Source organism: Anopheles funestus, chromosome 2RL (assembly GCF_943734845.2).
Source record: "Anopheles funestus chromosome 2RL, idAnoFuneDA-416_04, whole genome shotgun sequence".
NCBI classification, from domain to species: Eukaryota; Metazoa; Arthropoda; class Insecta; order Diptera; family Culicidae; genus Anopheles; species Anopheles funestus.
Genome location: NC_064598.1, coordinates 92,571,727 through 92,598,731, shown reverse-complemented (window position 1 = coordinate 92,598,731; position 27,005 = coordinate 92,571,727). Strand labels below are relative to the sequence as shown.

The following is a 27,005-nucleotide window of genomic DNA, read 5'->3' as shown; positions in this document are numbered from 1 at the left end:
CTTTATCAGCGTGCAACATGGGGCCGGGAGTTTTTAATAAAGGGGACCACCTCACGGTACCGGTTAAGATCGTTTTAGTCTTCGACGGAAGTTGGTTTAGACAAGTAATAAGCTCACTATTTCATCATCCTAGACCGAAACCTTCGCTAACGTTTCGTGGTGTGGCGTTTTTTTGGGGTGTTTCTAACAGCAAAGTGATTTTGCGGTGCTTTTGCGTGCGGTTTGAATATCATAGCGAACGTAGTGTCCGAACCGTTGGTGTGTGCCCCCTTCGGAAAACAAACCAGTGTGCACCGAAAAGAAACAAAGAAAAAGGGAATAAAAGCGCAACCCCCGAAAGCGATCGAATAAAAGCATTGCAACTGTCGTATTTCGCTCACGTTAACGGGGCGCGCGCGGTTTGCACGCACCGGAAAACCCCCAAAAAAACGGGAACGGCTCAAGTTTTAAGACCACAAAACCTGGCCCTCAACCCCAAAAGCGTTTCTGTGTTTGTCTTTTTGTGAATATGTATATGTGTGTGTGGGTGTATGTGTGTGCTTGTATGTGTGGTTTTGTTCGTTGGTGTTTCACAATTTCTATCGAACTTTTGGTTTTATTCGGGGCTTCGCGGTGCGCTCGGAATGGAACAGCACGCACACAGGCAAACAAAAAAATCAAAACAGTGGAAAATTCCGGCCCTTTCTTGCTTATTCCTTTTCACTGTGAAGCACGGTCGGCATCGCCTTGCCAGTACTATCACATTCTCTTACAGGCCACATACAGAAAACAATAGAAACCCGAAATAGGCGGACTGGATATCAATTATTCAACCCCCAAAGTGCTAATTATCTTATAATGTGTATAAAACACAAAGAAAAAAGTATCACAAAAACAAAAAGATAAAAAGAGATACACATTAGATGATGAGCGTGAACCCCGGCACACTTTATGTGTCTTACAGCTGAGTTGTTTTTTTTTCTTGCATATTGTTATCGGTGTAAAGGGATAATTAATGATCCAACCTACGTTCTTAGTAGCGTTTTTTTTCTCTCTCTCTAGCAGAAATGGTTCGCAAAAGTTTCACCTAAAAGTTTTGCACAGAATTCAAAGTAATACTTCCTTTATCGCATGCAGAACGATCAAAGAAGAAAAAAAAGAATCAATTTTGTAATTTCTAACTCAAAATAGTCCTTAAAATTACACCAAGGGAAAAAAAAGTGAGCATGATGATGTGCATGATTGTGATGCAAAAATAGTAGTTTCTCTTCTCATTTTCTGTACGTGTGTTTGTCTAAATGTATGCATCTATATTTAACCCACCTACGTTTAACTAACATTCGTAATTTAAATGTTTTCTACCTGGTAGCTAATTAAAATTCTCCCCAACTAGATACTAGAATTTTCTGTCACGAAATCTAACAAATTTTTGATTTTTTTTCTTCTCTTTTTCCACCATTTTGTCCACCCTTACTCGGTCCCTACTCGGTCGCGTATTGTCTGATTGCAGTTAGTTTCAGATTAGGATCTAAATTCCAAACACAAAACCAAAACCAAAATGAGCTACTCGTGGGATCAGCGTGTCGAATTCATCGTCCGTCACATGTACGGTAAGTGATTTCTAAAATAAAAAAAAGAAACACACACATCATACGATAAAGAAACCAATCTTCATTTGACAAAGATTTCATAATGTTGAAATGTCTGCTTTAGTATCAATTTGCTAATGTATCATTTCCGGATGAAAATGGTACGCAACCTTTCCTTCCGGGATGGTAATGTTCTGCGTTCGAGTGTCCCTTTTGCCGCAACAGGACACACCGAACCGATCCCCGCCGCTTCGGTTTGGAGGATTCTGCCGGCGGATTATTAATTATTCTCTCAACATTAAGCTAGTCGCCCGGTACAATGTGCGATATAATTAGGAACATAACAGCGACTCGAAGCCATCGCACGATGAATAACTCACGCCGCGGGCGCGAGAAAGATAAAAGGGGTGGCTTTATTTTTTTTTTATTTTATTGTCACGATAGTACTTCAACAACAACAAAAATACATATCTTTCGCTATTGTGACCGTTCTGCGAAAAAAAAGCATCCACCCTCCTGCCCTCTATCATCGTATGAAACAAATGGGACGTTTCGCTCACTCCCCCCCCCCTTTTAATAGGTCCAAGGATTTGTTCTAAAATTAAAATATTAAATTGTGTACATTTCGAAACGCCCGGTGGTGTAATTTTCTACTCTAGAACGCAAATAAGCATTTCGCCGTGCAGAGAAGCAAGAAGATTAGAGCAAGATTAATTTAATACAATGAGGAAAGCGAACAACGGCAACATACAGCGAAGTACATTTTTCAAACCACCCTCTGCCGGGACCGGGACCCCAGCCAGCCAGCCAGCCAACACAAAAGCGGCCACATCACGTCGTGTCGCTGGGTTGGAAAGTGAACAAAATGTTGCTAATTTTAATTTTCCCCGGCACCCAATTATTTTTATAATCGCAAACCACAGCATACATACCTGGCCTGGGTATTGAGCCCCTTGGGCGCGGTACAATACCGCGGGCCACAAACTGTCATCCAAAAACGTTCGGAAGAGCTTTCTCTCTCTGTTTGCGGATACCATTCCGTGGCGGACACAAGCGCGTAATGCTGCTGTCCCTTGGTATGGGTGCGCGTGACTTCCGCGGTGTGTTGACACGCGTGCAGCAATCGCGGTAAGGCTCACCATTTAATACCGCGCACATCGATGGGGTCCCGCCACACAGGGCACATTCTTCCTCCTTTTTGCACGTTAAATCATTCGGACTTTTTTTTTTGCTCTTTGTTTTCTTTTTTGCCAACCGAACAGGAATTACAAACGCAATGAGCTTCATGTCGTACGGGCTATTTATAGTAGCATCTTAATTCTAGTCTTTATGGCAAGGCCACTCACAATTGTCGTGATGCGTTGGACTGTGAATTACCACTAGAAGGAGCGGGGGAAACATTTTAAGTTGTATTTTTATTTCCACACACCCTCCTGCTTCGATAAAAGTTTACTGCGTGACATTTAGACTGCACGAGTTCACAAACAAGTAGACCTTTTTTAATGGCATTTTTATTTCAGTAAAATCATTTTGCTTTTTCGTACTGAAAATTTAAGTATTGTATTTTGAGGCAATGCTTACAATCTTGCACAATCAATCTAACCTAATCTACACGGTCATCATGGGTTCAACATTATTCATTACTGTAGCAGAAATATTGCACCTTTTTCTTAAGCTTTTGGTGTTGCATTTTTTGGCGCATTTTCTTCCCCACCGTAATTGTGCTGTTACACGAACAGATTATTTCTACACCCCCGCACAGGGATAATTTGGCTTGTGCAGAGAGAGAGTGAGCCTAATTTCTATAACTTTCGTCACAATTCAAACGGTCAATTGCTTCAGCACACACCCGATAGCTTATTGCATGCAAATTTATACCAACCTTCCAGAAGCACGCAAACAAATCATCAAGTACCAGGCGCCTCCATCAACCACGCTGTCGAAGGTATGATGGACCAGGCGTCTCCATCATATCGTTTCGTACAGGCGAATCTAATCAATTTGCTATTAATTAGCATACTTTTGTGCAACAAATAATATTAATTCATTTTTTCCCTCGTTTTGAACCAAAAAAATATATGTTTTATATTAATTCAAACTATCCCCAGCACACGGGCCATACAATTAAAGTGGCACACTTCAATGACCGCCGTTTAAGACACAAAAATGTTGCAAAACACATACACGCCCGCTCGTTACAAGCGAACTGAATTCGGTTGAACACCTGTTGAGTGTTCGCTTTGTTGAGGATTTCGTTTTTTGTTACACCACAAAAGTAGCCAACATTCATTGTATACGAGACACATGTTCGGGATCGGGTCTTATGTTGCACGCCAAAAACCAAAAAACGAAAAAAGAGGTCGTCGTATTTACTACTGGACGACCTTCGGCATTTACAGGCACGTACGTAGCAGTACGTGTGAATTTGCTCAAGTGCTCCGGAATCGTAAGGCTGCCAAAATGAAAGCAGATCCACAATTGTTGCCTTAATCTTTCTAATGGCATTTGGATTGGGCAGGGTTTTTTTTTTGTTTTTGTTTTTTGTAACACGCCAGTGTCTCCTGTAGGAGTGTACAATACAGCTTCACTTGCAGCAGAGCAGAAAGCAAGACATCACTCAAAATAATCTTCGGTACCAATCGAAAGGCACTCTTCATTTCTTAAGGTAAATTGGCACAAAGTACATGCTTTCCCGATATGATTCGCATGTCGACCCAGCCCCGGATATTAACCACGGTACGGCGGTGCGGTCAACAGCGAAACTCAAACTGACAAGGTAAACGCCACCACGCCGCATATCCGGTCGAACATGGTTTGAGTGACTGTTGATTATTGGGGCCCTCCCTGCTAGTTTGCCGGTTGGATGCCCCGAATCCCTTGCGCTTTTGCGAAGACACGCTCGGTCGTCCTCGTCTTTCGACCTTTGACTTTTAACCGATTCCGAGAGCTCTACTCTACCTAGCCTTCTCCCACCTCCAGGAGGAAAAGAGGAAGGAGGGGTTGGGAGAAAACACTGTTTGCCTACCGCACCATTTCCACTCACCCTTCCACTTTTGCCCAGCATGAGAATGAAAAAAGCCGCCCCGCCGCAGGATTCGTTCCACTGCTGTGAAGCCTTCATGAAGTTTTGCTATTTCTGTTTCTTTGGATCCGGAGCCATGTTTAGCCCTCGTGGCAAGGTTCGGTGTTTTTGCTGCTGCTCGACTACCGCGAAGGCAACAACCCGTCTTAAGATACGATGGTTTGTACGAAGAATTTTCCGCCTCTATGACACCGCTGCCAGGCGCTGTTGCAGCGTGCCGCAATGGGCGAAGGTTGTTTTAGGATAAATCACTCATCATCGTCAGAATCGTCAGAACAGTCCGGTGGGCGCAAAAAGGTAGATGACAAACGTATCCGATGGTAGGTGCTTTACTGTTCCGACAGTGCGAGCGGAAATTTTTGCCCACTTGAAGAAAATCATGAAACATGTTATTGAAAATGTCTTGCTGAAGATAACTTCATTTTGAAGGATTTCTGTTGGACATCTAGGTAAAAACCAGGAGAACTAGTCCTGCTAGAAAGCTGGGGATTTGTACGCTCCCATTTTCGCTCCCAAGGAATAGAAGACGCAATTCTTCGCCTTGTAACCACAGCAATGCTGCATTGAACCATATTATGGCAAGAGATTGTACAATAATCTTCAATTTACCGCCACTCGACGATGGGAATGGGTACCATAGCGATACCAATTAACTTACCCGATTTAGCAACAAACGCAGCACAACGCGCGCCGACCACCGGTCAGAAACTTCCACCAAGTACCAGAACTTTGTTCCTTCACGGGAAAACAGCTCCTTTAGATTTATTTACGGGCTGTAATACAATTTCTTGCGAAAACAAGAGAAATCCTCGCAACCTTTACACGCTCCCACGCCTTGCCTTCTTTGATATCTGAAACCTACCCGGCCGTAACGCGAACCTGGACAGAAGCTTCTTGATTTAATTCCCCATGCAGCACCATTTTCCGCTCAATCACGTCACGCGACAAGATAAGAAAGTGCCGTGACTAATGCGTGGATTAATCGCGGTTTACGTACAACTTCCGACAGCAATTTCCTACCACACGCGAAGTTTACGTGCACCGCAGCTGGAGTTGGGTTTTAATCCAACTAATTAAATACGTGCGTAGCATCAGGCTGTACAGACCGGGGCGGGGTTTGTTCTTTCTGTCGAGCCAAAAAAAAGTGATGCAAAGAAGCAAAGACAAACCTCGTCATAATCAACCAACGGTAGCAATATATATGCACAGTGTTGGAGCAGGTCCATCTGTCAGCAGGTTGGCAAAGTACGGGTAATTAAATTCTGGCAAAGCATAAAATGGTTTCAAACACTGGCAGAACAAAACGCTGGTGAAACTTTTCCTCCTCCCCCAGACCAATGATGTGAGAAGATGTCGAAAGGGATTTTTTTTGCACTTTATTTTTTTTCACTTCGAACAGTGAACAGTGATAACATGGAAAATGGGAAGCACCATTTATCGGTTTAGTACTGATAATTAAAACAAGAAAAAAATCAATGCTGAATATTCAGATAGTTCTTGGGGCCATTTTCGCCACTGACGTCCAGAAAGAGTGCAGTACGAAATTTTTGCACAAAATTCAATTAAAAAAGTTTTACCCCCTAGTCCTTGTGGTCAGTTCCGTGCTGGAAGCGTAACCAGCAAATTCGTGAACGACAGCTTGCCGTGTAAGTTTCCATTTCGGTGTCTTTAGTAGATTGGGATTCGTAATTTAATGTAAAACCTCAGCATGGAGTTGTAAAAATGGTCAATAATTGATACAGAAGCCATTTTTCCTGTGTTTTTTGGGAATGAATTCTTCAAACACTTGTCACTCTTAATATCAAAAAAGGAGATTCTCGAAATTCTAATCACAATTCAGAACTCCACCAAAAGAAACAAAAACCGCTACGAAAATGTCTCGCGAAAACCGATACGATATCTTGCCGCTGCTGCTACACACTTCGAGACGAGACGGTCGCGTAAATGATACGACTTGCGCGCTTAATGGACTTCAAAAGGCCCCTCGATAACAGCCACTCTCGCTCAGTTTTTGGGAAAAATTTGAATAAAATGAATCAAATTATCACTTCACCATCACGTGCTAAGGAACGAGGACACGAACCGTTTCGTAATGGCTCCATCATTTTCTTCGTCTTTCGATGCGTAAAGATACCCACTTTGATGGGGGGTACGCGGGCCCCGTGTGAAAGTATTTGATGCGCCTCGTCGAGTATTTGATCACACTCAAATATTGTTCCGTCCCAACCAATAATGGGCAGGCATCAGAAACTCGTTAAAAATCTGTTTGTTTACGTACCGAAACTGGTGGTGCCACTGTGACAATATCTAGTCGGTGTGCCTCGGTGAGGTCTTATTACCGGAAGGACGATGCGCGTTTAGAAACATCGGAAGGGATGTTATCGGAATGGTGTGTTCTCAACGAAAAAGAAAAATGGACACACTTTTCTCACAGCTATCCGTCATTTTATTACAGGCTCGTTAAGAGTTCGTAGAAAAATTGTCCGCAAAAAGCTGAGTCAAATTTCACAATGATTTTATCCCCATTCGAAGAACACTAGGAATTATGGAGAGTGAAAAAAAATGATAAAATGATAAAATGGTTTCTTAATCGAACGATTTTTGATAAGCCCATAATGATCGTGTTCACATGCATACTCAAAATCCAATACCTCTCTACTTCGCAGACATTGACAACAATGGCTTCCTGGACAACAACGATTTCCAGTGCATGGCCCTCCGTGCCTCCGTCATTGAAGGCAAGGGCGAAATCAACCCGGCCCGTCTGAACGAATACAAGTTCATCATGAAGTCGCTCTGGGATGAGATCTCCGCCCTTGCCGATTTCGATAAGGTAAGGCAAAAAAAAGAAACAACAAAAAAAAACTCACACGAAACCAACTCAGCACAGTAAACAAACCACTTTCATCGAGCTGCATCGTTCGGTTCGCACCTCGTGCACCGTTCCACCGTTGTGCACGCAGAAACAATTCGCAGCTCATTATATCATTCCCGTCCGGCAACCTGTTGCGCTGGACTAGGGCGTGCTGTATTTTTTCCCCCTTTAGTTTTATTTCTGTTCCACTGCACGCACACCATCCGGGAATGGAAACCCGAATTACCCGACACAGAGAGAGAGAGAGAGAGGGTTAAAACTATGGAACAAAACAAAAAGAAGGACATACATCTTAATAGAAAGTTTGTCATGCAAAACGTGTTTTCTCGTGAAACATGTACGTGCTTTGGTGGTTTGCTGGAATTCACCTTTACTTAGGAGAACCTTACAACAGCCAGAGAAAACTAGTTTGCTGTAGTACCCCAAGGGAATTACCTATACAGGATATCTGATCCTCAGTGTCTATTGTTTCCAGTCCTACTGCTTTCGCGTGGTTCTCATTGTATTTGTGCAATGGTGAAGTGTACACCCTCGGGAGTGCAAAAGTCGTCTTAAACTTTCCCTTAACTCATAAACCCAAAGCGGGAACTCCCCGATAACCCCGACGAATTTTCCATGCGATTGTGTGTGCTCTTCGCTTGTAAGCCGTGTTCTTTTCTTTCTGCCTGTGCTACAGTGTTTATTTAAGCTGTAGTTTAACCCTCCACCATCTTTTTGCGTAGATTGTTCACTCGCAAATACTCTAAATAACCTCTCAACCCCTCCCGTCGACCTCCTTTACACGCGCCGTCTCCCGAACCATATGGCTATATGTACCTGTTTCGGTGCAAAAACAACGCCTGTACCCGGCGCACCGAATGGTAATTGATCTTGGCGAATGTTTTACGTGTACGAGAAATAATTATCGAACCATTGGCAAATACCTTTTCCCATCGCTTCGATGGCAACCGCAGCACCGTTGTATCGATGTTTCGCGTGTTTGGACCGTTGTGCCGGGTTTGCGCATTGCGATCGTTCCGTTTTTGCCTTTCTCATTCTTTTTCCCTCACTTGAAGTTTCTTGCCCGCGCCCGGGGGGCCCCGCAGGCACGGGTCTCTGTGTTCAAAGAAAAACGGAGACCCGATGCTATTCTTGTTTGCTTCCCAATCAAACCAACAACTTTGCTGGTAACTCGAACAACAAGCGCAAAAGGCCGGCCTCCTAATTGTGGCCTCAGTTTTGAGGTTTGCCATTTATTAATTGCTATTGCGGACACACAGTCCACAGATGCAAATCAATTGCTCTTACTATCTTTAAATACTACTTTTTGTACTTAGTTTTTTTTTATAAATACAGAATGACTTACAATTTTGTTGTTGCTCTGGGACAGATAAAGATAGATTTCAACTCGACTAAATTTAATTCCATCCGGGAGGTTCGTTGTGACGTTTCTCACATAGCACAATTCCAAAGTATCTATTTCTATCCAATTTCCTTCCCAACAACAACACGCACGGTAATTATTCTGAACAGTGTTTATTTATTTCGCTCATTACATGAGTACACAAAATAAAATGGAATTACCCATCAAAACCTAAATCTGGGTAGTAAATCCGAGACTTTGCACGGAATTCCATCCACGGCGAGCACAAGATTCGCCCCCAGAAACGCTTATTTACATTCGACGAACTTAATTGTCTCACTGTTAGAGAAAGTTTCGCTCGCTTTCTCTCTCTCTCTCCCTTTGTGTTTGTTGAGCCTGCTTTTGACTGGATGACTAGAGGGCAAACATTTATAGTGGTTCTCCCCTTTCAAATGGTAAGATGCACTGATGGCCAGGTTGGTTTGGTTGGTAGAAACCTAGCAAAACCACTCATCACGGTGTATCTGACATGACTGCACCACGGCGAAATGCATCCAGTTTACCTTCTGGACATTACCACACAGCTCACCAAACAAGTTTTTGGGGGAAGATGCAGTGACCGAAGTTGTTTGCAGATGACTACATCCTTCCGTGTAATGGTACACGCTATGACATGACCACTGTACCACAAGACCACGTTGAAAACCACCAACTCACTGTCCACCGGACACTATCCCAATAAACAACACTTTCCGCTACCAATAACCAATCGGTCTATCAATCCCCGATAACTTGTCATTGGCCCGGGTACGTTTGTATCGCCGTATAATATTAATACCACTGTTCCTCTCTCTTTCGCACAGGATGGCAAAATCACCACCGAGGAATTCAAACAGGCCGTCAAGCAGACCTGCGTCGGCAAGCCCTACTCCGAATTCCCGAAGGTACGTAAACTTCAAACGATCCAAATTGAACGAAACGGACGGAAAAGAAATATCCTGCAAACCTTCAAACTCGTGAAATAAAAGATGGATGAATGTTTGATAACCGTAACTGATCACCGGGAAAATAGCACAAAACTCTCCAACGACCCCATAGTTTCCCTTTCGGCCGTATATTCTCATCCCGGATGAATGTTTGAAACACCAACTTTATTTTTGTTTCTCTTTTTTTTTGTGTGGTTCACAAAGAAAAACCCAAACACAACTGAATGCACTTAAACTTCCATCTCAGGTTCCATTTTCCCGACCTTTCCCGTTGACAGAATGTTTTGGGTTTAATTTGCTACTCTCGCAACAAATATGGCGTGTGTGTGTGTGTGTGCCGGAGTTTAACATCGCACCAACCATTTCAACAAACACCTGGGATGCTGCTGCTCTTCCAAACGGTTTGTTTGTCATCGGGGCCGCTCATATTTTTCTCACAAAACCCGAAGCGTAGCAGAAATGCCATAAATATTTGATCGACTTGACTTCGATGTCAAATGTCTGATCCAAGGGGAAAGGCACATCCGTTTCGTCGCTTCTAGACCCCACGTTACCTCGCTTCAATTTTAATGAATAGGTTCGAAGCTTTTAGTCGACGACCTCGGGGCCTTGCCCGCATTAAAGTTTCCCACCGCTCCTGGCGATAGGTGCCCAGGAACGCTGCTCTGATCATATAATATAGCAATACGGATCGCTGGGAATGGGTTTCATTTTACAGACGAGCAGTTTCATTCGAGCAGTGAAAACTAACACGTAGATATACATTTGATTCGACCTTTTGCTGGGGACTGGTTCAGTCTACACGGGTATTGTTTTTACTTTTCCAACTTGATAGCTGGAAGTAGTTTGATTAAACAATACCACAACGTTGGAGTGTATACGATTTGTTGCTTTATCGTGTAGAAATAACTTGTACTAGTTTTTGGGTGAGTTTGAGTCAGATCTATGAGTTAGAAATTATCTTAAAGTCGAAGATTAATTATTCTAAATCTTGGTTACTACAATTTTTGAATCTTCAAAGATTCAGGATTCTGAAGAGTAATGAAGATTCTTCAAACAATCCGGTTTTTTTAGTTTTAACAAATCATTTTACACGAAGATCAAGTGCATGAACTAAATAAATGTACAAAATGTTCTGTGATTAAGCAATAACTTCGAGTTTTCAAACAGAATTGCAGCTAAAACAACTCAACAAGAAAGGTCTGAGATCTTCATCTGAAGAGATTCATTTAGCAGAACCTAACAAAGTTTGGACGAAGGTAAAACTTCAGACAAATATTCTTGGAGAAGATATTGTGCACACAAAACACATTCTCCCCAGTATATCAACTAGCGATGAACTCGACATGAACTTAGTTGTAATTCCACCGAAAACCCCAGCTGTTGTGCTGTTAGTTACTTCCTGTGCACAATTCAAACTAACATCGGTATCATACCGGGCTGCTAATAGCTACATCGGCACCATCAGATCGAATCGACGTACCCATCCGTCAATTTGACATTTCAAACTAATTGAGATAAGTTTCACTGCGTACCGACGAACGAAACAACGCTTGACAATTGCAGAAATTATAGACCATGTATCCAGTACACACGCACGTCAATTTTCCAACCTTCCTAATCCACATTCCGTTTGGATTCTGTCCGGTGGAACAATATTGCCAGGGAAGGGAACAAATTGAACAACTCTTCGGTGAGTTGTTTCCTTCCGTGTTAGAAATTGGATAAATTGCGCCTAACCGCAGCGAAAGTCCACCTCCGATGAATACAATGTATCGAGAGTGCAGCGGGCAAAAAAAAACAAGGCAAACAACTCGCTCAAAGTCTGCTCAAAAAACCACACAGTGAAAGTTTAAAACAACACGCTTCCAATAACACCATAAAACTCACGTTTACCTTACCACCAACGTTCGCCGGTCTGGGCCTTTTTCGAACACATTTCGGCCCGAAAGTTTTACACCCTTTTAGCCCGACGCATGCTTCTTTGGTGGAAAGTTTCGCTTCCGTAGTTGCCGGAAGTCTGCCGCACAAAAGCTGACATCATGAAGCATGGTTTGTTCCAAGATTGCGTTATCGATATGGAGGTGGACTTGTAAATCAACACCGTGGCATTTAGCTGTCCCCCGTATCGATCCAGCGAGCGCCGCCGTGTGTTATGCAGATGGGGATTAATTCTCCACCGATAACGCGCCATTTGGAAGATGGACGGCGTGTGTGGTGGGCACGGTGGAATAGATTTGTTGTTTTATGCAAATGCATTCGCATTTTGATTGTCAGATGATTACATTGCTCTGATGATGGACAATATTTTAAGCCATAATTTTGTCAGTTCACCCACACCCAAAGGGGGGAACAGTTTGATGAATGCTTGCTACAATCGTAAGCCACCAGTTGTTCCAGTTGTTGTGTTCTGTGTGATGATTCGATTGTGACATTATTTACGGTTAAACTCTTACCGTTCTCGCGCACTCAGTTCCCGAGTTGAATTTACTGGCAATAGAATTCTTACCCCATTGGAAAAACTGTTATTCGGTGCGATATTCGGTTTCACGGTTTCCGATCGGATTGTTTACCCACCAGCAGACAACCATCGAAAGCCATAACCGTTCGTCACGCGAACCGACCTTCGACATCTAAAAGGGGGACGGAAGAAGAAAAGCAGCATCAACGGACAGTATGGTCACCGGTCGGGGTTAAACCGGCCCCAAAAGCAAAGGCACCGTAAAATTTGATATTTTATTAAACTGTTTATATAATCCACTTTACGGTACCGGTCGGTTAGGGTCCCCATCTTGCAGGGGACTAGCCTCCAGTAATTGTGTCATTTTTTTTCAAACGATTTTTTGTTGTTTGTTCTTCACACTCTAGGAATTGGTACGTGTGGGACGCACCAGATGGAGACGCATGGTCTTTTGTATTGGATTTAATGATTTGATTGTTTCTCAGACATGGAGTTAATTGGGTAAAAAATTGAACAATGAAACGAACCGAAACTGAGAAGCAACACGTGTATTTAATGCAAAAGAATTGATTCTTAAGTACCATTGCCTCGGTGTCTGGAATAGGGGAATTCAAAATTTTCAACCTACTTTCAAGCAGCCAACGTTTTTATTTATTTTTTTTCGTGTAGGAGCATAACATGTTTACATTAGGCCACGGTATAAACACCACATTGCATGGTTGTAAAGCTTTTAATCAATCATCTTGCGGGCACCGTGTCTGGAGGTATACGCTATACACTCACTCACGAGGGTTTGTGTCAACGTTTTATGCTTCGACTAATTAACGATCAAACGATGATCGTAGCGCGGGAAGAGCATATATTATTACATCTCACTCCCTGCCAAAAGAATTCGAAGGAGGGCCGCCAGTTGTAACGTGCCCCGTGTTGATGTGAAGGTGAGCTAAAAATATGTCCCACGTTTCTTCTCATTATTCGGCGATACTCGGAAATGTTGATAAATTCTTCCGTGTCTCAAAACAACAGTAACAGGGAAACAAATATGAGCCCCCCCGGGGAGAATGAACAAAAAAAGGGAGTTTTGATGCTCATCGCCGCATCAGGTGCTTGTTCTGTCGTTTGATTTGAGTTGCGAGCCTTTTTAAATTTAAACACAAACGACAGCTCCCGGTTCCTATTCCCCTCTCGCACAGGGAAACAACGACACAGGCTTACACACAGAATAGAATGTCACCGTATTAAGTTCATCACTCAAGGTATCGTAGAAAATGGGAAGAAAAGAAGAAGCAAAAAATAAACCCCCAAACGAAAGCGAAAGTGGTATGCATTATTCCCATGTTAACTATGGGGAGGACAACAAGCAGGATGAGAAAGGGCGTCTTACCCAAAAACCGCAACATTCGAGGCGGCGTCAGTATATAAATTAAAATTTATGATGTCTTGTACCCGTGCCAGAAATGATGGAAAACGGCATCACCAAACACAACAACACGGTAATCTTTGTGCGTGAAAACCACACTTTATCCACATATTTCATAAAATTGATTTTCTTCAACTCCCGCACACAGCCACGGTATCGAATTGTTCGCAAAAATAAACGAGACTTTTTCGTACCTGAAAATGTAATTATTTCTTATCGATACTATGCAGCATGGTTGATTTCTTGCAAGGTCGGCTAAATTAATCGCTCAACCCTGACCATTACGAATCACGCGCGAACTACTTCGGCACGCTAAAACCCACACAACACACTGCTCCAATGGGTCACTGCTGAGAGACGTATAAATAACCACACCAACACTACTAATACAAAACGGCCGGTCGATGCTTACACAGTGACCACAGTTGAGATGACGATGGGTCATAAATCAGCGGGACTTACACACAGCAGACCTCCTCGGGTTCTGTTGTTTAGTGAAAACAGTTCCACCATGAACACGTTGCTTCAGTTGTTAGCAAAGGTTCTCAACACAAGTAGGAAACTTAGTGGAATAGTATTTTAATTTGTCCCACACTACCGGTGGGGTTGTACCTTGTTATTGGAGATATTCTTTGGAGCTGCATAAAAGTGGCAAAAAACTTCAAAATCAATGCATGCTCGAGGGCTCCTGAATGTCCACCTCCATAACCATAAAGTGTTTGGCTGCAAACTTGGCATTCAACTATAAATTCAATGGACAATGAATGATGTCAAACACAAGAGTCGGCCCCAATCCTCGATGAGTGTTGAATAGCGAGAACCTTCACCCGACATTAGGCGAGACATTGTACGGACTCGGGACGCCTACAAGCCTAAACGGAAGCGATCGCATTTTGTCTATAAACCTAAAACAAGCCCCATTAGCCAGAGGTTTCTTATAATCCATGCCACATTCCACACCGAGCAGGACAGAACGGCAGCTAGCAGAACGTACAATATTCTCTCAACGGCATGGAGGACGATGTCATGCGCTTCTCCACCGCCATGGGACATTAAATGGTGCAAAATTCCTTTCCTGGCCGAAGAACGAACGCAATGCGGAAGCATCGTATGAATGGTTTAAATTGATTGCATACAGTTGGAATGTTTCTTCTCAGGCAAAGAAAATATGCTGCAAGGATTTGTGTGCGCGCAAAACTAACAATGCGTCTTGTTATTTCTACTACTTTCATCTGTGACGATGTGCACGGGGGATATTGGATGATAGAAACCCAGCAATTGAGATGGGTTTATTTTTAATGTGCAAATGTATAAATCCGCATTGAAGGTAGCAAAACGTGTTTGTTGGCAACCTTGCCGCAAATGTTCAAGAAAAGACTGGCACTGGGAAACATATCTCTGAAGGAGTTTCGTGTAGCAAACATAAGCCAATTTATGCCACATAAATGTGGAACACATTTACCAAACTGCTCAAGTATATCATTAATATGTTTTCTGTAGAATTTTTAAAGATACGCTTCGATTGAATAGTAATTTGTCATTTTTACACCTCATCACATTAAGAGCGTAAGATTGTTACGGTTATCAAACAACTTCTCTATTCGGTTCAAGCAGAGTTTCGTTCATTCGTTAAAGTTTTTCAAGTTATTAATTTTCTTTTTCTCTTTTTCATTTTCAGGTAAGTTCGCTTTATTCAAAACAACACGTTCGTAACATGACACCCGAGAGCGAACGCTAAAAAGAGTATAAATTTCACCGTAGGTAAGGTGACGAATTGGACTTTTTTTTTCGCGGGGCCCCTTCTGTACGATGGTGCACACGTTTTGGGGTTTATTTTATAAATGTACGGACATCGAGCAGCATCGGTTTCGTTCGAGTGTGAGAACACCATGAAACATCTTCGTACAAATTCTATCCTTCATTATACTTGGCGCCCTCGGGAGACGGCTGCTGGGCGCGCCCTCGGGGCTGCTGGGTCGGGGTGATATTAAATGTAAAGTAAATATAGAATGGTAGCATTTTATTGTTCCACTCGCTCGCGGAATTCAAACACAGCCGCAAAAATCGTGGAATGCTGTCACGCACAAGTTGGAATTGAAAGTATGTTAAAATATGTTGAACTTCCCCCGCCTCGCACTGAAAATCATTGCCAGCTTGCACTTTCGAGCGATGCTTACATTTCACGCATTTATCATTATTTTGGCAGGAAACTTTCCCTGCTTGTGACTACACAATTAAACAGCTCAATCAAGCCTGCAGTGTAGTGTGAATCGTCGAACGTTAATGTACTGTGAGCAGTTTAATTTGAGCGAACTATCTCTTAGGCGTTCAATTGAAATGGATATCGATTTTAGTTCTACATAAAATCAATATTAATAACATGTAAACTAACCAACTTCCTAATGTACAGGTTTTTTATAATTCATCATAAACTTGCAAATCGATACAAGATACAGAATCAAATTAACTTTAGTTATTTCTGCCCACTTTTTATGCTTTCCACAATTCGATAGCGTATTTCGAACACATCGATAACCGTTTTATTTCGTCCTTCAAGGATTTTGCTTTTTCCTTCGTTTTGCGAAAGTATGCCATAAACAAAGCGTGGAGCTTTGTTTGTTCGATTCTCGTGCTCTCCATGTGGCCAGGCTAATATGACATTTTGGTCGTAAAATTTATGTGTCACCGTTTATTTGCATGCCAGAGTGGACTGGTGCAGCAACGACGCTCGTTTAAGATGAAAAAGTCTTTTAGAAAACAATTTGTCTTAAGGACAAAAGTAGCAATATAGGTTAGCCATTACTACTAGTTGTGGTATTAAGCTATTAAGTGGTCCATTGTGGAGCCCGCATTGTGACTGTGAACTGTGACCGGAAAGGGCATTTATTCAATAATCTCCATTCGCCTGTCGCCGCCTGGGATGGGATTTATTCACACTTCCAGCTGCAATCAACGGTGGATATCTGAGCCCATCAATCCGGGAGGGGATGATTTTGTGGCCGCTTATCGGTTAGTACCAGGACCAACGACGCCACGATCCACTCTCGCAACTGTCACGCCGCAGTGTGTTGGTTTGTGTGTGGACAAACCACTCACTCAAATTGGTTCGACCATAAACGCTAATGCCTAAGGCTTCAAACCGTGACGCGTTGTGGCGAACAAGCTCTTTTCGTTGGCACATAATTAAAAGTGGCTGCGACAGCACAGCAATCGATAGAAGCAAAGTAAGCGCATGGACGTAATTTGAATGCCGTAAAAGTAGAAAATAAATTTCTTGCTAATTTAATTTTAATACAAGAGATTTCTTCTATTTGCCTTTTTAAGAATGCACAATACATTTAAACCATACTAGGAGCACCTAGTAGTTTTGTAACAGAATCATTTATTCGTTTATTAATACACAGTTAGTTGTATACAGTTCATCAAGAACAAAACAGTAGTAGAAAAGCAAATAATTCTGTGCTTCGAAATCACAAAATACAAATTGATTTTTATCATTTGTAAGAAAAAATAATTCATAAACAGAATAACCGTTAGGATAATAAAAAAAAAGTAAGGTAAAAAAAAGGAGAAAAAAGTCCGTATCATTGTCGTGGGAAATGTGAACTAAATTTAAGGGTTAAACTTTTGTTACCCATTTCAATCCTTACTATGGAATGTTGTCCGTCATCGAAATGGATATGCACAGCGTTTGCTCAGAATTCGTCATGTAAAAGTTCACAAACAAAAATTAATAAAAAAAAACATACGCTAATAACACTTTTCATATACACCATTTGCTTATTCTTCCATCCCTCTTGTTGTTGATCTTTCTGCAGGCGATGAAGGCCTTCATCGATGCTCACTACAAGATGATGGACATCAACAACGACGGTCTGGTCAGCATAGAGGAGTACCGTTACAACTGCATCACCAGAATCGCCGTTGATGACATCAAGGTGGTCGATGATTCCTACAACAGCCTGGTCAGCGTAAGTATCCTTGTGGTTTGACCATAATTGATGTAATAAACATCTGCAATGTATGATAGAACGTGAAAGGCATTGAGAGTCATATTTCCGATCTATTCATTTGCTAATATGCTTGTTTCTTTGCTTTTGCTCAATGTCTCATGGTTAATCGACAGGAGGAGGACAACAAGCGCGGTGGCATCACCCTGGAGAGATACCAGGAGCTGTACTCGCACTTCCTTGGCAACGAGAACCCCAAGTGCCCGGCCGTCTACCTGTATGGCCCAATTCCGGAATAAATGTGTTCCATCAACAAAACTCATCATCAAGCTCAAAAGATCAACATCAACATCTTCGGCACATCCACCCATAGAGTAGAGGCAAGAGACCAACCACCACCATTAGCCATTTATGCTTAGATAAGCTAAAACATTGTACCACAGGAAAAAGCTGCTCGTGAGGGACAACCAAGCACACACACACACGCGCGCGCGCACAAGCGCCATGAAGTTTTCGTAACGAAAACCGATCTGCAGCTTAAACTTTCAACAGCGCGTGCTGGGTGAGGCAGCGCATCCTGAACGATAACCAAACACTGATGATACAACATTGAACGGCAAAAATTGAACAACTAAAACACAACCAGGAATAGCAACGGAAAATGGTAGCGCAGGTACACGCATCACCACACAAACAACAGCGAAAGCACCGACCATTTTGAGAGAGAGAAAGAGAACGAAAAAAAATCCAAAAACAAACGCCGTGTTCTAAATCAACTTCTATCCATCTACGTCCCATCTGTAGATTCGAAAACTAAAACATCTCACCAATGGACTAGCGGTTTAGATACGCGACATAGTTTTTTTTCTGTTTGTCTTAATTTGGAAGTGTGCTCATGGTTTGTTTAAGCATAGATGAATGAAGCAGATCAGAAAACTAAAAATCCCCAGCCGAACACGCGTTCCTTGCACGATCCATCGAACGTCGTCGTTTTGCTGGAAGGTTAGGCATGTGAAGACTTCAAGTTATATATGACGGTAAATGCATATAGACAAAGGAAAAACAACCACTGACAAGGTAGAGATCAGAACCAGCTTTTCCCCCCCGTTTACATGGTAAAGAAACAAAAACGGAATGGATTTTTCATAATAAAACAATTCATCTACCAACCAAGATCACGAGGATATGAAGCCTGAACTAAATTCTTATAAAAAGAAACTACTCTAGTCTCCAGATTCGATGAGCCCAACACCATACGTAACGATTTGGTAACGATTTATCAACAAAACCTTACAAAAACGAGAGGAGCAAAAAAAGAAACACAAACAAACACAAAACAATGAGCGCCTAACAATTACAGCTACCAGCGATTTAAGAAACAAAACAAGCATATAACAGTATATAGCAGCTACCAACTACAACAGGCAGTCCCTCAAACTGATAACATACGACAGAATAGAACGCAATAATCCTCGATCTAACGACAGACAAATCGTGCCGTTGCACGTTGTTCTTCGTGAGGTTAGGACGATAAGGACAGAGGGACGAATTTTAAAACCCCATCTAATCTCTTCCTTCTGCCCAATTTCGCGTTTTCGTCTTTAACCTTTCGATTCTTCTGCTGGCCACGAGTGCTGTCTTTGTGCTTCAAGTTGATCGCTAGAGCATAATCGATCGATCAAGGAATTAATGCTTGCACACCCGAACCCGCATTCTACGAAGCAGAACTTAACGATCATCATTGCATTACAGTTCCGTTCTTTGCTACGTAAATGCGGCATACATTAAAATCTGTCAGCCTGTAGTAGAGTAAGCGATAAGCATCCAAAATTAAGATCTTCTTTAGCCGTTAGTGGGATGGAAATACTTTCCAACCAAGTACCTTCCACAACTCCATTCCACCGGATGCTACAAATGGAAGGACTTTTTTTGTACCAATATTCCCTACGACACCTCGCCCTGGGAAACTCTGTTGGACACACACACACACACCGTCCAACAGAGCCAAAATGAGAGCTATTATTTTTATTTTCTATTAGTGTTCACTTTCATTTCGTTTTGGCTTTGAAGTGTGATCGTGCGCATTGAATGGTACCCGTTCAAGAGATCATCACGTTTGTGTACATAGTACAGCCAACTTTCCTTACCGCATAGCAGCAGTGTGTGGCCATTCAAAAAAAAAACAAACAGTGCATTGCTTTTCAGGTCCGCTTGCAAGCTACCGGAAAATTGGTGGCACACATTTTTTTCCCTGTGTGTGCTCCGGTTTCTTCTGGAGCCGGTAGCTTGTAGTGGACAAGAAGAAAACATTCATACCGATGCAACCATTTTGCTGGCTATGCTCTATGCTTATCTTTCTCTTTGCATAAACTATATTAACCAACAACAACAACAAAACTTCGTTTGTCCAACGAGAAATTCTGCATAAGAAAAGCTTGTTACGTTGTACTTTTCTGTTTAACACTGTTTACTTCTTAATGTAGATCTGCTACTAACCTCCTTAGCTCGTAGATGGTTTCTAGTGTTTACAGTGTTTTTTTTTTCAGTTGTACTCCTATGTTCACGTTCAAACAAACCCAAAACAAATTTACGGGAATGTGAATCATAATATAACCCAGGTAAAAAGCAAACAAAAAAAATGAAACACAAAAACACACGCACACACAAAAACGAAACAAATGAAAACAAAACAAAAAAAAACCCCAAAACATACTTTTAACGATATCGTTTTTACTCATTAACGTTTAATTAAACTTTTCTTCAATATTACTCGTTTTTTCTACTCTTACATATTATTACTATTGTTACTATTCACAACGTTAGGTTGTAACAAACAGAAAAAAACATATTATACTATAATCTAAGTGTTTGCATACTAGTGTGTTAGAAAACTGTTATAGATGATACGTTTTTTTCGCCTTTAAGAAATATTTCTCGCCTCCTTCTTTGAAAGTTTGACAACTATGAAACAGTAAAAGGGCCGTGTACCGTTGCAACACCAGGGAAACTAATGGCCAAACACCATCAACCGTATCTCACAACCATCGAGAATCAAGAAACATCTTTTTTATGAGGTTATGTCATAATGTTCGTTTGTAATACCATTCAATTATACCATCTTTGAGGAAAAGAATAGCAAAACAGCAAAAAAAAAATCAACATCAACGACAGCAGGAAGAATATTCGAATTAAAAAAAAACATAATAATACCATGCTTTTACCTTTAACATCTGTAGCGTAAAAGTACATCGAGTTAGGAATGTAGATTGAGAGTCAGAGACAGAAAGAGAGCAAAAGCAGATCCAAGAGCAGAGATAGCGCAACAAATAGGAAAAAAAAGAAACAACTGAAAAGCTCCCGTTTATCAATCGGGTTAACTTTAACACCATTACTACTAACTAACTGCAAAGTCGCGATTGGAAATGCAAAAGCCCCCAGAAACAATCCGTAAATAAACAGCTGATAACGGAAAACTCAACAAGCACTCTCTCTTTGTGCCGCAGTGTTCAAATAACGATACGAAAATCCTTCCGGTGTAATAGAACCGTGTTCATGCAAAAAGGCTCGCAGAGAATCCTTCGACAAACAACCCATTTGTTAATGCATCATAAGAAGAAACACAGAACAAGCATAAACCGAACCACACAAAAACCTTTTTACGTTATGCCTTTATAGATGTTAACCAAAAACATCTGAACCTGATTATGTTGTTTGTGTGTACTTTCTATTGCAATTTTCGGCCCAATTATCGATTATTAATTCCACGTTGATAATTTAGTTTGCTTTACAACAAAAATGAACAATCTATACGATGCCCACGCACACAAATTGCGCGAAAAGATAAAAAAGCGAAAGAAACCTACTTTAGTTTCACATTGCAACAACGTGGATTGCGCCGACACAACTCACCCGAACCGCGAGGTGTGCTTGCGCCTGGGAACGGTTCCGTTTAACTATCGGCATATCATTTTACATCATGATTGGCTGATGGGTCATATAAGGAAAATAATTCATCTATCAATGCTTTAGTACTACACATACAAACAGCACAAGTCGTTAACTTTGAGAAAACAATCGTCCAATTAATGCCAGAGCTTTAAAGATGCAACGAAAGGTAGAACATGTTAGAAGAAAATATGAAATAACTGAAACCAAAAAAATGGAAAAACCTGCTGAAATACTTTTTTTTCTTTACCAATCATATAACGGTAAAATGGACGATATAGTATATACATAAACATGCACAAAAAGGCAAAAACCCCTCGAAAAGAGTGGATGCAAATGAAGTTCAGTTGGAAATTCAAAGAAGGAGGACGAGGATCGGGCTACAATGTAATGATTAAGCAATCACGAAAAAAGTTCCATCGATAAGAGACACAACACACTAACTAACTACGTTGCTAAACTGATCGCTCAAGGTAACACTATGATGCAATGCGCAATGAGTATGCGCGCCTCGATTGTTGGGGATTCGTTTGCTTACAGAAGTCGAATTCAAAACAACAAAAATCCCCCTTTGTTTGCATCTACTCTCGTCAGAGGCCAGACGCGCATTTGCTCATGTTCGGCACACAAAACGATAATTTAAATAAGCATTTTTCCTAAGGCAATTGAAGGGAAAGGTAAGTAATGGAAACTGCCGGTGGTTTGAATGCATGAGAACTAGACAAAAGAAAGAAACAATCGACAAACAACTTTCAAAGCATCCGTACTCACCTGTACGGCACGATGGGGCCTTATTCTTCTACGTATCTCGTCCCTGCAAGATACATTCCAGTTCCTCCTGATCCGTAGCGCTTACGATGCCATATAACTTAACCATTTGTTCGTTTGTGGCTTGGGAAATTTTCTCCACAACACCGTTCTTCTCAAAGTGTGGCAATCGGGTGTACAGTTCTTCGTAATCGAAATTACGAGCTACAAAATGGCGCAGCTCGCCAATTGTTGGAAAGTGACCCTCCTCTATGCAGTAGAAGCTGTGAACGATCAAGTTGCTGCTATCAGTACGTGCATATATTGTGCGCATATACAAAGTGGACTGATTTTGAATGGCGATTACAAAAATCAATAAAGATGATTGAATAAAGTTGGTAAAAATAAGCCTTAATATGGCGTGGCCCAAGTGTCTTCAAATTATTCAAATTAACAGCTAACGTTACACGGCAGTGAATTCGTATGAGAAATCGCTAAAATCAGTCCATTCCAGCAGAAGGTATATAGAGCCCTTACCTGGGATACTTTTCATTAAAGCTTCGTCGCTTGTTACGATAAACATTTGGCTGAAAAAAGAAACACAAATGTACATGTTATGTTAGAAGAATAAATACATGATTTATCGATTATTACCACAGCAGATACCTACATCTTGTGACAAATAAATTTCGCCCGTCCAGCGAGCCTTCGTTACCGTAGCAAAATACTCATTTATGGAGGTCCTGTTCATATTGACATCCTTCAGAACAATATCCAAAATACCGAGCTGAGCAGAAGAAATTAACGATAAATTGTTGGTTGCTTACTTGTGGAGAATACTTCAAAGCTTACCTTGTGATTTACATTCAACGTGTAAGCCGTGAGAACTTGTTTACCAGGTGTTATCATTGCGGATAAGCTTTCCGACTCAGCCCTGGTCCATGCGTTGTCCCGTGGGATGAGACAGGCCAAGGAGGCACGAATCGCCTGCGCCGGAATAACGCTGAACGCATTGAACAATAACTTCATGCATTTGTAATCGACGAGCTCAATTAAACCCATATCGATAAAGAATATCTTCACGTGGTTTCCCATAAGCGGTCCCACGATTTTCACCCGATGCCAGATATGATCGATCTGGGCAGCACAGTACAAACCATACTGCACCTTATTTGCCTCTAAACACCACTCGTTTCTTTGTATTAGTTGGTAACAATCTTGTATCTCCGTGTGCAACTGCTCCATTGTCTGGTCCTGCAGGACACTGCGCAACCAGATGCGGTTGGGATTGAGTACGTGAAGCACGCGTACAATTGTGTCTGCCTTCTCTGCAAAGTAATGTGAAACGTCCACCTTTGGAATGGTATGCGATAGGGTCATTACGTTGGGTGGCAGATCGATCATGTTTACTGAATCCCACATGTCGCAATACGGCTTCCAAGACATTGCGTTTCCATCTGAGTGTTCACACGTTTCGACCAAATTTCCACTACTATCTTCCGTAGTAGGCTGTCTACGTGGTGGCGAACGGATTTTCTCCTCGTTGTGCTTAGTAGTGGTTTCATTTTTTGTCACTGTCGCAAACGTCGCTTTTCCGGCATTCGAGAACCTTGGAGGAAGAACTTTCATTTTGGTATTAAAATTCAGCCCATGACGTGGACTTTTTAGTACTTTCGTTCGAAAGTGGTATTCGTTTGGCGGATATTTTGCTTGCATGTTACGTCCCCCATTTCCTCTTCGACGATTGGCGTTTCGTTGTATCAAATGTTCCACGTGTTCAGTCGCTGGTGAAGAAACGTAAGTAACTACGGGGATTCCGTTTTCAGTGTTCATCTGCAATAAAGGTAAACGGTACGTTCGTATGGAATCGTTACGGGTTTAGAGCACAACCGCACTATACTTACACGCACTATATCCGGCATAGCATGCAAAAGGTCAAACACGCTCGCGTATCCTAGCATTGTATAGGGAATCGGGAAACCTTCTATATCTTTAAAATCGCGCTCCAATTCTTGTATAGATACGGTTTTGTTTCGATGCGACAACACCATGCTTCGAATTAGTGGTTTAAGCTGCTTTAAATCATAGTTAGAACCCATTCTGCACGACAGTGGACAGAGCGTTTCGTTCAAAATTTCACAGGATTGATGAATACTGTTTTTATTATTCGCCTACAGTAACAAGATGGGGCGATTCCTTTGTATCCTTATGACCCAACTAACAAATTGTTGCAACAGCATATCGATATGCTTTCTCCGTCTGTCTCATCAACAATCAAACCTGGCAAAGCGAGAAAGCATGTTGATTTTGCTAGAAGAGAAGGGATTGACTTCTAGGAACAACACCAAACTTTTTGGTCCGTATACACACGTTAGCATTAATTTGCAATGTTTTGTTCCGCCTGTTTTTGTTTATTAATTGGATAAAAGTGATCTAGATCAATTTGCATGGGACATAGTGATTATTTTGATAGTTTTATAAATCATTTCAATGCTGCCCATTTCCCTTCCGAACGATGTAAGCAATGAAACTAAAATTCACCAATTGGTGCAATTGAAAATTGGCTGAAACTAGTGTGCAGCTCCCCAATCTGTCAAAGTTACTTCACCATACTAAGAAAAGGACCGTTTTCAACGCGTTTTCACGCACTCGGTCCCGCGCGTTCTGTAAAATATATTTAGTTGCTACTACCAGTGACCTGTGTTGTGAAAAAGGCAATACAATTTCGGTGCATCCGGTGCAATCGGTGTTAAGTGCACAAAAAGCCTAAATCTACGGCGACCTACTATTATCATGGATGAGTTAAAGGCTATCATACGTTCCCTGGCCATATCTAGTGCTAGTGGAATAACTTTGTCGCAGCTGGATCACGACTTCAAAAGTCTCGAAGGGTACAGCATTCCTTACAAGAATCATGGATTTAAATCTCTGCTTTCGATGCTACGAACGCTGACTGATGTCGTACAGGTGAGTATAGCAAAATGGCAAAGAGCATGTGTCCTTTTGCGGCATTACCTTTACCTTTACCTTACATCTTTTGTAGATAAAGGGAAACGATCAGCAAAGCACCATTCATCCAGTTGCCACCGAAAAAAATCAACATATCCGTTCGATGGTGGAAAAAAGTAAGAAAAGCAAAAAGAAGAAAACAAGTGTGTACAGTCCGCCAATGTCTTCGTCGCACGAGCCAGAACGCAAAGCGTCTACTAATGCGAAACAATGTTATAACAGTAAACCGTCGACGGGCACACAACAACATAATAGCAAATCTTCTAATTGGTCACAGCGTAATAATCGCAACGGAACAAACGTAAATCCAAATGCGTGGCGCACAAGTGCGCGCAATCGACCGTGCGCGCAAAACGATTATTCTGGTGATGACTATTACTTCCACCAATTTATGAACACATTACGCGACATGCTGACAGGAACAGCTCCACAGAATGGTCAACATAATTGGAACGGTGGGACACCTAATAACTGTTACTATCCAACACCGAACATGCCGTATCACAATAATCAACAGTACTACGAAAACTATATGCGGTATTCTTTCAATGCATGGAATTACAACAATGCAGGCTGGAACTACAACCAAGCGGCTCCCCAACAGCGCCATATGAACAACTACCCCCCTGTTAACGGGAGTTGGAACGGACATCATCGCTCAAACTGGGTAGGAAACAATAATATGTTCTTCAACAATTCGATGGGATACACTAATAATGGTGGAGGATATCCGAATCAATACAATTGCGGAATGGCGAACAACATGAATGTTGGCTATAATAACAACTACCCGCAGAACGGATACAATAACAATTCGAATAATTATGATTTATCAATGTGGAACAACGCCTACGCGCCGTACTATTCCCAGTGAATGGAAGTAAGAAATCCGCAGAATATGGGCCCGAATAGGAAGTTGTGTATAGTTTTAATTATTATTTATGCAAAAAGATGAGCTTAGTGTGGATGTACAAAATACGAACGAATTTCTTTAACGTTAGCATCCAAGGGATGAAACCTGCCGACAGATTAGTGCTACATATAAAGAGAATCATTTATGAAAATCTCAATTGCTAAGAATCGTCATTGGAAAAAAGGATAGGTGAGGTGATTTACACATTTTATCCAGTCACAAACATCAAAACATGCTTTTAGAAAGCATTAACTTACTCAATTCAACGGTAATCGTACGTTTAAAATCTTCTGCGCTGCTGCATCGTTAGTTTTATCGGCCACTAATCGAACATTAGCCCCAACAAATGTTTTCTGTCCTTTTGTTTTACTGCGGAATAACAACCTTCCCGAGATGTGCTGACCGTTCTAATACCCGTACGTACGTTTTAAATGGCGATGTGGCATTTGTAACGCATTTGGGCGAACTTTTCTATGGATACCTATGACTTATATTAGGTTTCCTTTTAGAAAATCATCTACTAAAAACATTCATCAATTCGCTTGCACATTTGATATAATCAAATGCAAGGTCAAAGCGGCAGAATGTAAATCGTATCGAAAAGCGTACATCGTTAAAAACATGTTGTATTCATGAAAAAAATGTAGAACAAATAAACTGTTACCACCTCTATTAGGTAAAAGTGCGTACGTTCTGTTTTGATTGAG

At 41.6% G+C, this 27,005-nt stretch overlaps 3 protein-coding genes across 3 annotated transcripts; 2 read left to right on the top strand and 1 right to left on the bottom strand.

Moving 5' to 3' along the window:
- LOC125766277 (sarcoplasmic calcium-binding protein 1) lies at positions 1 to 21,165 on the top strand. The gene is made up of 6 exons (XM_049432076.1): positions 1 to 104; positions 1,490 to 1,589; positions 7,317 to 7,483; positions 9,731 to 9,811; positions 17,553 to 17,705; positions 17,861 to 21,165. The coding sequence occupies exons 2-6, from the start codon at positions 1,538 to 1,540 to the stop codon at positions 17,981 to 17,983; spliced, it is 576 nt and encodes a 191-aa protein (XP_049288033.1). The 5' UTR covers positions 1 to 104; positions 1,490 to 1,537; the 3' UTR covers positions 17,984 to 21,165.
- On the bottom strand, positions 17,613 to 24,590 carry LOC125766239 (uncharacterized). Its single transcript, XM_049432023.1, has 6 exons — positions 24,281 to 24,590; positions 23,229 to 24,209; positions 23,047 to 23,163; positions 22,914 to 22,963; positions 22,401 to 22,660; positions 17,613 to 17,748 (listed from the first exon to the last, which is right to left on the bottom strand). The coding sequence occupies exons 1-5, from the start codon at positions 24,473 to 24,475 to the stop codon at positions 22,429 to 22,431; spliced, it is 1,575 nt and encodes a 524-aa protein (XP_049287980.1). The 5' UTR covers positions 24,476 to 24,590; the 3' UTR covers positions 17,613 to 17,748; positions 22,401 to 22,428.
- Positions 24,591 to 24,854: 264 nt separating this feature from the next.
- On the top strand, positions 24,855 to 26,973 carry LOC125766266 (putative uncharacterized protein DDB_G0286901). Its single transcript, XM_049432062.1, has 2 exons — positions 24,855 to 25,343; positions 25,420 to 26,973. The coding sequence occupies exons 1-2, from the start codon at positions 25,170 to 25,172 to the stop codon at positions 26,257 to 26,259; spliced, it is 1,014 nt and encodes a 337-aa protein (XP_049288019.1). The 5' UTR covers positions 24,855 to 25,169; the 3' UTR covers positions 26,260 to 26,973.
- The last annotated feature ends 32 nt before the right edge of the window (positions 26,974 to 27,005 follow it).